Source organism: Pollachius pollachius (assembly GCF_949987615.1).
Source record: "Pollachius pollachius genome assembly, chromosome: 8".
Lineage (NCBI taxonomy): Eukaryota > Metazoa > Chordata > Actinopteri > Gadiformes > Gadidae > Pollachius > Pollachius pollachius.
The window spans coordinates 24,743,935-24,755,029 of record NC_136941.1 but is presented as its reverse complement, the minus strand read 5'-3'; the positions used below and the strand labels follow the sequence as shown (position 1 = coordinate 24,755,029).

At 46.1% G+C, this 11,095-nt stretch overlaps 1 protein-coding gene across 1 annotated transcript; it reads right to left on the bottom strand.

Annotated features, from left to right (window-relative positions):
- Positions 1-1,202: 1,202 nt before the first annotated feature.
- hsd17b10 (hydroxysteroid (17-beta) dehydrogenase 10) lies at positions 1,203-4,236 on the bottom strand. The gene is made up of 6 exons (XM_079741562.1): positions 4,185-4,236; positions 3,626-3,790; positions 3,323-3,487; positions 3,082-3,210; positions 1,910-2,018; positions 1,203-1,813 (listed from the first exon to the last, which is right to left on the bottom strand). Exons 1-6 carry the CDS (start codon positions 4,206-4,208, stop codon positions 1,623-1,625), a joined length of 783 nt encoding a protein of 260 aa, XP_079597688.1. The 5' UTR covers positions 4,209-4,236; the 3' UTR covers positions 1,203-1,622.
- Positions 4,237-11,095: the final 6,859 nt, after the last annotated feature.

The window sequence follows — 11,095 nt, the reverse complement described above, 5'->3', positions numbered from 1 at the left end:
CATTGTGTCTACTAGATACAATAATTACTCTTAAAATGAACTTTAATTTCTGACTGGTTGTAAACTAGCATCTATAGGCTGTTAAAGATAACGAGGTTTCTAAAAGATAGTCCCTAGTCTTCGCTGTAGCAGATGTGTTTACCTGTAAGCCTTTAATAATGGCTGTGATTGGTCCGGTGGTTTTAATTACCCTCACACAGAGTTTGTGCCTCAATAACATTGAAACAATTAAATTTGCTAAGAATATACACTATCATCACGTCTTTATACACAGACCTTGCGTTTGCATAGCCTCTCTGCAATTATGGTTCTAGCACGCCCTCTAGTGTTCACAACGAGTACACACCTGGTAGTCTACACACTCATTGTACAGCACTGAACCACTTTCTATCATTATCATAAGACATCGACTCACTTCAACACAAGGGTAATAATGTGACTAACATGAATGGCTGGAATAAAACATATTGACGATGATAATATAGCGCAGAATAATGTTGCAAATAAAGAGCAGAGCGCACACCGTGGTAAAGATTCCTTATCGGTTGCCTCTGGAGCGTTGCTGCCCTCTGCCGGTCAACGTAAACGGCCTTCTAAAAGCCATTAGTGTGCAACCCATGGGTTTGTTTCTGCACATATCGTAACTGTAGTGTTGATACCAACACGACTTGTTCAATTGCAGTATGAACATGGTAAAGGTTCTGTTGGCAATATCTAACAGCTATCATTTGTCATTTGCCAGGAATGCCGTAGCACTCAGTCAGATGTCCGTTAGTGAAATGTTCTGAGAATGTATTCAGGGTAGAGAGCTCATTTAGATTTCAGACCAACCTTAGCTTATTTCGGACCGATCAGGTCTGACATCTCTTCCCTGATTGGTTAGGGGAATAAATCTTGCCTGTCAATCACAGGTGTGTGAATGCAACATTTCATTGGGAGAGAAACACAGCGAGGTAGTCAACATCTTTGGGTGTGATTCATTTCTGTCCCACTTGGTATCTAGAAACAGATGCTTTAGATCAGTACCTCTCAATATGTCCACCATTTGGGAGCAAAGAAGACCATGTTCCTCTCTATCAGGGTTTTTTAACCAAACCTTAAGTCTAGCTATAGATATCTGTACTCTTATATCTGAAATCTTTGAATCTTTAATGTTTTAAATTTAAGGAAAAGGACAAACATTTTGAAGAGCAGCAGTGACAGTAGGCTTGACTTGAATTACATTTTAATTGTTTTTCAGGATTCTGTTCAGTGATACATGTCGCTGGGCATTTATTATATAAAAAAGGGTAAATCAGAAGTGTATTAACTGCAGTATCAAATGTTCATACATAGGTAAATCCATTTCTGTTTAATTATGGGATTAACTTTATAACTCAAGAATGACGGTTGACTTTGCAGCTTTCAGGCATCTACAAAATCAATATTGATGTACGCCATCAGAAACAATGCTTGAGTGCAGAGATCATAGCACAATTTCTAAGCTTACTTGCTCATGTCGCAAAATTAGTTGGTAGTTAGTTTACAGAGGAAGGAACACCCCATAGAGTACAGAAGTACTGCCCTTGACACCACACACACACACACACACACACACCACACACACACACCACACACACCTCTCAAGGTTGCATGCGGATTGCTCCATCTAGTCTGATGACCTCTCCGTTGAGCATGGGATTCTCTGCAATCGATGTCACAAGGTGGGCAAACTCTGCAGGGTCTCCCAGGCGTGAGGGGAAAGGCACCTGGCGGGCCAGGAAGGAGCGCACCTTCTCTGGGAGGCCGGCGAGCAGAGGAGTGGAGAAGAGGCCTAGAGACGGGGGGGGTGGACACACAGGAGTATAGTGTTGAGACACGGCCCGGAAGCAACACCAAACACATCCTCTGACTCAGGGTCACTGTTTACCGGGAGCGATGGTGACCACGCGGACGCCCATAGGAGCCAGGTCTCTGGCGATGGGGAGGGTCATACCCACAATACCTCCTTTGGAGGCTGAATACGCCGCCTGGCCAACCTGCAGCCACATGGGAAAATACATCGTTTACTATGCTCTCAGTTCACATTTATGGGGTTGGTCTGACTTCTTTTAGGAGTTGGGAACAACAGTATAACTCATGAATGGAAGTTGGAATAGTTTACCAGGTAGCTCTGATTAGTTTAATTCATTCAAACCAAATGTAATGGATAACTTGGCTCAGCGTGTAGGATGTAAAATCCAATCTATGATGCAGCCATGTCTGTGGGCATTCTGTTTGCCTGGAGAAGTTAATGGCTCTACCTCATGCCTGAAAGGCCATCAGTTGGAATGAGATTCATATGCTGCCATCCCCTTGTTGTTCCGTTACATAGAGAAGATCAGAGCAGTGACCTGGCAATGAAACAGCCCATAGCCCCATCGCATTATCCCAGCTAGACTGGGAGATTTTTCAAACTGAATAAGTACCGTACATACATACATAAAATGCTTTTGAACTTAACCTTGTTACCAAGATATATACGGAAAATATATATTTTACTGTGGACATTGTTGTTTAGCAACTCTGTCCATGCAGTGGAGGAGCAGATGTGAGGCACCCCATAGCCACATGGGTAGCATGACTCTGGAGGAGGGACTTCAGGGAGGTCCTTCCAGGGTTGGCTCCAGACGCGGCATGAAAGCCATACAGAACTGTTTTAATGAAGTGCACAGTCTGAAAAAGACCGTGTTCAGCATGTCTGCAGTCAGGCCCGCATTAACCTCCCATTGGGCCCTGGGGCTGAGAGGTTTCGTAGGCCCCCTGAGAGGGGACGACGACTGTGGCTGTGGTGTCAAGTGGCCACTGGGCCAAGCTACCACTAGTAGCTACCACGCCCTCTTCTTTTCTTGGCTCATGATAGGCCTCTGATCTTTGTCAGCCCCAAACAAAAAAAAAAACATTGTCTTGGGCCTACGCCGATCGGGGCCAGTATTAAAAAAAAATTTAAAAAAGTTTTTTGTTTTTTTTTACTGCCGCTCATGATAGGCCCTCCGATCGTCGTAGGCCCTGGGGCTTCAGCCCAGGTAAGCCTGTGTATTAAGGCGGCCTTGTCTGCAGTACCTGTCCGTCATAGGCCGCCACGCTGGCCGTGTTGATGATGCAGCCTCTGTGGCCGTCGGCATCAGGCTCGTTCTTCGCCATCGCCCCGACCGCCAGACGAATCACGTTGAACGTGCCTCCGATGTTCACCTGCAGACCAATAACGTCGAGATCCTGCCGTTGGTCCACAGGAGGGGGGGGGGGGGAAGTTCCCCAAACATGGCAACTAGAGGAATGAATCCATGAAGGCGTGTTCTCTTACCGTGATGACGCGTTGGAAGTCTTCAAGGTTATGAGGGAGGTCCTTCTTGATGTTGTACGTCTTGACCGCCACAGCGATGCCAGCACAGTTCACTGCCAGGTCCAGCTTCCCAAACCGCTCCCTCGCCAGAGCCACCGCAGACTGCACGTCCGCCTCAGACGTCACCTGGAGGATCAAACTTACCTATTTGCGTTTGTGTTCTAGGGAAGCGGGTGCCATGCTAAACAATACACCTGTGTGCTTTGTAATGGTCTGTGTTATGATACATATACAAAAGTTGCAGCCAAAACACTTGGCACTCACATCAGCAGGTGCGAAGGCGCAGCGGTCACCCAGGCTGGCTGCGAGGGCATGACCATCAGAGGAGGGGAGGTCGAGGATCACCGCGCACGCTCCGTTCTGCACCAGCCGCTCCACGGTGGCGCGGCCGAGCCCGGACGCTCCTCCGGTGACGAGCCCGACCATGCCCTTGTTGATATACACAGTACGGCCATATGAGTTATAACAAATCAGTACAGCCGTATAAACACACCAGGACAATGGGAAAGTTTCACACGGTGGGTCAGGGGGAGGGCTGTAAACACGGGCCGATGAGTCTGGTTGGTGAAGGAGAATGCAGCAGCCATTTGAAAAGACGTCAGAAACGTAAAGCAAGACGAGAGAACGAAGAGAGGCTAAAAGCGAATGAGGAGGCTTTGAACCCAGTGGCAACTATGACACCGGTTAACATTGAGCTAGACAATAGCGTTGTGAAAGTTGGCACATAATTCTGAAAAACACTATTCCATAGATTCCCTTGGGTTAACGCACACATCGGAGCATGCATATCCATGCAGTTAAACCCTTTAGATTCCTCCCTCACCTTGATACTCCGAATGTTCGCCATGTTCACGCAGGAGATCACGATTCACGCAGGTCACGTGGCATTTGAACAGAAGAGCAGTTAAGCTCCGCCCCTGTAGCGCTACAGGGAACACCCCCTTCTCTCATTGGTCGAGGTGCAGAATAAACATTAACAATGCTGCCCCCCTAGTGTTGCCAGATTGGGCGTGAAATCTGGCCCAATCTGGCAACAACACCGCCCACTTTGTAGAGCGGATATTGTTTAGGAAGGTCAACTCAGGCTACGCAGGGTACTTCCTACTGGGCTGGTGATTCATTGTTTCACTAACTAATGTTTAAACCAGCACGCAATTACAACGCGTGGCTTTCAGAAAGATGAACGATTGGCATGTGCATTTGTTGGTCTATTGCAAAGATTGAAATTGAAATAAATCAATAAGCATTGAAGAGCATTCGAATGTTTTATTCAAAAATAAAAGTAAATTAAAGTAAAAATAACGTTTCTGTAACAAACTAATGTAAATGTTAGTTGAACAAAAAACAAAACTAGTCAAATGACTTGCTTTAATCAAATAAACAACACACAGGAAAGCCCAAGATCAAAACTTAGTAGTCAGTGTATAATTAACCGTATCCTTCATGAGAAAAGCCTTATTGACCGCACTACAACAATGTAGTAATAGTATCTTATCTGCATGGACACCAGACAGACGAGGAATGGATGCATGTATGTACACAGAACACAAATCAACAGAGGATGTAATCTGCTACCATGTGGAAGGCAGTAAGTTGTATAGTTGCATCTCCTAAATGGGGCGGTGATATCCCACACCCCACAACAACACAACTTACTACCTCACCACAGTGCAGAGAAGACAAACCCAGGGGAGAATCTCGGGGAAGACCCAGGACTAGGAGGAGATATTACATCTCAGCACTGGCCTGGGAACGCCTCGTGAACGCCTCGGGATCCCCCGGTCAGAGCTGGGCAATGTGGCCCGGGAAAGGGAAGTCTTGGGGGCCCCTGCTAGAGCTGCTTCCCCCGCGACCCGACCCCGGACGAGTGGTTTGAAGACAAGAATCAGAATCCCAAGGATTCTCCTCCTAAATGAGAGGAGTCTCTTCGGCGCATCCCTCTCAGCTGGTTGCTCGCCTCACAGGTGGACACACAAAGCAGTTGACCAGGACCAAACCAGAACTTAATAAATCAATGAACGTCATGGGAGTTCCTGTTGTCCTGCTGGTGACGTCTGGTAGCCGTGAGAAAGACAGTAGACTGTATAGTTATCTCCCAGATCTGGTGTGATCCTAAAACTATACAAACTACTACCTCAGCCCACAGCTCCCACTCTGCTCCTCCAGTATCTTCGCCCACTCCCCGAGTGGAACACCCAACATGTGCTATTGCATTGCGTCCTTTCGTTGTCTGTTTATTAAAGCCATCATCAACGGGCTCAGGAGGTAGAGGCACACACGGTTTGGCGGGTAGCCGGAAGGTTGCTGGTTCGATTGTCGAGCGCGCTTGAGCGAGACGCCTCACCCTTACTGCTCGTGACGAGCTGGCTGTCGCCCTGCGTGCTCGACTCCGGCGTCAGTGTGTGAACGTGTGGATGAGTGAGTGAGTGAATGCTAGGGCAACACCGTAAATCGCTTCGAGTGGCCAGTGGTTAGAAAAGCGCTGTGTAAACGCAGTCCATGTACCATCCACTCACTGCGGCGGGACTCGGCCGTCCGCCGGACCTCGGGACCCCTCGGCGCCGCCTGATGCTGAACAAACCCTCCACCTGACCACACAATCAATCATGGTGACACAGCGGCACGTCTTCCCCCTCACCGTTTGTCACATCACCGACATAGGGGTGCAGTTCAACGTGACAAATAGCCGTCAGGGTATGAGTCCTAGTGCCCCGTATTTTTTTAAATTTAATTTATATACATTATATATATGACCCAACTCATCCCGGCATGCCAGAGATTCTACCGATGGGCGCCGACATGAAACCCGGGCTCAGCTAACCCGCTCAATGGAGTAGCACCCAGCTCTAAGCTATCGTCGGCTAACGCCTCCTCCCCAACAACGGCGTTCACTTTGAGGTCATTTACGTCCGTCACACAACACAAATTGGCATACGTGGAAGCATTACTCATGCAAGGAACACCGAGCTGCCCGTCTGTGCGTACCCCGCAGCACCGAGATGCCGCTGAGCCCAGTAGCAGCGCTAGCTGACAGCTAGGTCTGAGCCCAGTAGCAGCGCTAGCTGACAGCTAGGTCTGAGCCCGGTAGCAGAGCTAGCTGACAGCTAGGACTGAGCCCAGTAGCAGAGCTAGCTGACAGCTAGGTCTGAGCCCGGTAGCAGCGCTAGCTGACAGCTAGGTCTGAGCCCGGTAGCAGAGCTAGCTTACAGCTAGGTCTGAGCCCGGTAGCAGCTTGCTGACAGCTAGGTCAGAGCTAGCTTGACAGCTAGGTCTGAGCCCAGTAGCAGCTAGCTGACAGCTAGGTCAGAGCTAGCTTGACAGCTAGGTCTGAGCCCGGTAGCAGAGCTAGCTGACAGCTAGGGTAGGTGGAATTGGCGCGACCTCAGGCTTTAAGTAATACCCTGAAAACGTACCTCAGAGTGAAGGTTTTGGGTATGCCCTGACCAGTGTCGTTAGTAACCCCACTCTCAATTATTTCCCCAACGAGACACCGCGGCGGATGCTTCTTCAGCGTACCGCCTCCCCAGGTGGCTCCCCGTATCATGCTCGCCATCTTTCCTGTAGAAGCGGGTGAGTGAACTCCGGCGTTGAAACATCTCGAGATTTAGCCAGTTCTCAAGCGCGCCGACAACGAGAACTTGACTCAGCCGTCACCGCGCCACTGATGAAAAGCATGCAACCCATCAAACTCTGGTCTTTAAAATACTTATATTTAATAAAGACACTGTCTTCTGGTCAATGGCACACGAAACAAAGCTCATTAAAAGTCAACAAGTTAATTTTTACTAAAAGAATAAATTTTATTTCAGCACTGTAAGTCATTTCCCAACCAGTACAAACCCGACTGCCATCCTTGTCTCTTTCTGAGCCATCCTCCCCTCTCTGTGAGATCAGACCACCAACAGCCAGACGAATAATAAAAATAAAAAAAAGCTTCCTTCTTTCTTGCCTCTCTTCAAACAGTCTGGTGCTTCCATAATGCTAACAATGATGACAAATTATACCAACCATAATCATAACAGCGATAATGATAATAATCCTATAATAATATGAATAATTTCTTAAACCCTTTTTGCTGCACAGCACAGGTAAATTTAGGTGGCCCTAGTTATTGTAGTATATGAATTGAAGGCGTGATACACATTACAACAGATGGCTCACAATGATCAACTTGAGACCCAAAGGGGAACAAAATGAGGTTGGGGTTGGTCGATTTGAGAGGGCGCAGAAGTATAGGGAGACAGACAGTATCGGGAGATTGCTAAAATGGGCAATTTGTGAGACGGCACAGAAAATGACAGTTACAACGTCCTGGAGTGGAACTGAACAGTGTTGCCTCTTCTCAAATTGAATGCAATACTTTGTACTTTTCTGGGACATTTGGCTCTCTTCACTCTTCTCGTAGCTCTGGTAAACAGTGTCCCTTCAAATCAGACAGGGGGGAGGCCTTTATGATATCGGGGCAGTGACACTGGTCCTGGTGCTAGTCCTGGGCTCTTTCCCTCTGCCTAGAGACAGGAAGGTCTCACACATTCATATTGATGTAAATGTAAGGTGGGACCTGAGGAAAATGTGTTCTGCAAAATGGAATACCAGGTCACTGGTAAAAAAAAAGAAGTGACCTTGTATTCCAGATCATCTCCTCAGATGAATATCAAAATATAGTTCATAGGTTTATGTTTTCCAGCTTTGAGATCAATAGGACTGCTAAAAGAAGGCAATCTTTATTTTGGTATAATGTCCGCCAATTTTGTAACCAACTGCATTTCAATCCCGAACAGCGAGGACGATGGCGTACTCTAAGTGCTGAATGCTACCAAGAGAAACAAAGTATAGGGAGGGACATTTTCCGTTACAAATGCAAGGAATTTTGTTTAAGATCTAATGTCAACTTTTACAGATTCCCACAGCTCTCAAGACCGTTCACCGAAGATCGTACCAATGAGTGTGGGCAGAGAAGAGAAAGATTTGTTTCTACCAAAATCCTCACTAATCACCAATCGTTATCTTGGACATCACTCACATGTAGTGCAACTGGTCTTTGTCGTGTAATAAATTTGTGGCAAATGAAAACTCTCCTACCCTACACAATCCACAAACACTTTCTCCTGTCCCCCGTCTTGTCTGTTTCCGTTATATAATCCTAAAAAACAATGTCTGGAGGGCAAACCGTCTGTCAGGTATGATGGGTAGGGGGAGGGGCTATACTTTGGTACTCAGGTGTTCAGATGGGATGTGTAGCTGGTATGTACAAGGGCACACAGTTCAGCTTTGAGAATGGGTTGACCATGAAATTGCTATAAGGGATAATATGAGAATCAAACATTGTGTGCAGACATCGATTTTCAATTCAAACGGGCAATACTTACGCACATAATAGCGGTGAGGTGGTCTAAAGATGCCATACAAAATACAGTTAAGGAAAATCGCAATCGTTACAGTTCAAATCTCTAGGTTGGCTAAGCGTATTTCAGTACTAACTGAAGCAATGGTAGGATTAGAAGATGTAATAACATTAAAAATAGTAAGAAAACACGTTTACACAATTGAATAAAACAGTTTAGATTTTTTTTCCTTTTTTTCAGACTGGCTAGATACATATAGAAACTGATTATCAATGTTAATATAACCTTTACCGTTAGTTGGGTTGATTAGGGGGCGGGGCAGCCCAAAGAGAAAGAAAACAGCCAATAGAAATGGTCCTAGGGCTAGAGGACGGGCAGAGAGGGAGAAGACGTGGAAACATGGTATAGGTTTGAGAAGAGGGGTTGTGAATTGAGTGTGACGGCAATTTAAAATCAGTAACAGTGTGTGCCTATGTGAGACTATTTGAATGGTGTAATCTATGGGGGAAAGACTGAAGAGAAAAGGGGACGTTTGGAAATTAAAAAAAAAAAGGGTAGAAATGAGGAAGGGGACATAAGAAAAGGGGGGCGTGGTGAGAAGGTTTTAGGATTACAAGCATAAAAAAAAAAAATCACTGATCAAATAGCTAGATCCCTAAGATGAGGACTAAAAAGGGACACTACGTCATGTATTGAATCGATTTTTAAATCCATACTAGCTAGTGTGTAACTTAGGGTATAACATCTATGCATTGTGTATTTTGTATATTGAATGTATGATAATGTGTTGGTGTGCGTGTGTGTGTATGTGTGTGTGTGATGGTACCACTTTCACTAACTGCGTTACCAAGTGATCTGATGAACATACAGTTTCTCCACTGGGAACTAAAACTGCTCTCACTTCAGCATCAAAGGAGAACGTACCCCATTTCAACCAGATCTGTGAACGTTAAGCTGTGTGTCTGTGTGATGTCCTATTTATGTGTGTGAGTTTGTGCGGATGCGTATGTGTGTAATTCTGTCCTCTGGCGAGCGAGTCACAAAGCGGGAATCGTCAACCAGAAGATCTGGCTCGCACAGGAAAACAAGTCGTCTCCTAGCGTGTATCGTTGGAAAACACATACTTGTACTAATCTGAAAATGTTGAAAGCAGTCAAGTACATGACTCATAGTATTTCTAGACAGTTCTTTGGCTAGTTTTGATATATTCTCTAGCCTTGTATTCCTTGATTGAGTTCTCTATAGATTCAGACGCAGTGGCCTGCGCATCATCTAAGAACATCTCATCATCTATGATCAATCCCTACCATGAACGGCTACGATATTTGAAACCTTGGATTTCATTTGGTGTTGGTGAAAGAAACAGAGGCCGGCCTAGCCCTGCAAGGAAAGCCAGCCTCCGTCATCGCTGGGTCACCAGCCTGTCACTATAGCGGTTGTGTTAAATAACAGAGGATGTCGGACGTGACTACTGAAATAAATACAACACCCAAAAATGTTTTTATCTACTGGAATGGTTCAAGAAAAAGGTTGCACTACCATCTGCTCATGGAGGTTGATAACGGACCAATGGAAGTGGATTAGGGATCAATCTCAAACTAAACAGCTGCAATTACACCCCCCCCCCCCCCCACCCCCATTACACTGCTGCTGCATAAGCATCCAGGGATCTACGGATGGATCTAAACCCTTTTGATGCAGAAGTGATGGGCCATCCTTAGAGGTTCTGCAACTGGGCTGCTGGTCGAGAATCATCCCCAAACAGTTGTATTAGAAATGTATGAAGACATTTAAGGAGGACTATTCTCCACAAAAGAATGCAAGTGAAACCTTTTTCCTCAACACCCCAGGCTATGCAGGGTGAGTAATCGATAGGCTATTGATTTTGAGTTGTGCATTCTTTAAACACGGTGTCTTCCTTCCTTCAACAATGTCAGGGTTCTTTAGTCGATTTTGTGGAACTTGAGTGCGCAAGTCATCAAGACGGTAAGAAAATAAGGTGCTTCTTGTTGACTTGCCTATCGAGTTCATATTAATCCTTTTCTAATTGTCTGCATGTCTAAGCCAGTATGTCAATCTACTGGTATTAATGTTGGAACACAGTACTACAAAGAGCGGATTAGGTCAATATTTTGCCCGTCTGGTCAACCTACTTTGGGGGACATATTTTATCCTCAACAAACATAAGTGCTCTGATAAAAGAATATATAATCTTAAAAGTCTCAGATTGAGCGGAGGAACGGAGGCGAGCGGCCGGCCCTCCTTTCGGTCATGTGACACACATCCCGACCGCTGAAGTCCTGACTCAAGAGGCTGAGACACACAAGAAGGGATGGCCTTCCTGCCAAACGCCGAGCGCTGCTGTGCAATGGCTCTCGGTGTCGGCCTA

What these genes read in the sequence shown, in the direction of transcription:
- hsd17b10 (XM_079741562.1), bottom strand. Translation starts at nt 4,208, where the DNA reads ATGGCGAACATTCGGAGTATCAAG. An exon ending in TGGCGGCCTATGACGGACAG is followed by an intron (nt 2,019 to 3,081) that starts GTACTGCAGACA and finishes ATGTGGCTGCAG; the next exon opens with GTTGGCCAGGCGGCGTATTC. An exon ending in CGTGGTCACCATCGCTCCCG is followed by an intron (nt 1,814 to 1,909) that starts GTAAACAGTGAC and finishes CCCCGTCTCTAG; the next exon opens with GCCTCTTCTCCACTCCTCTG.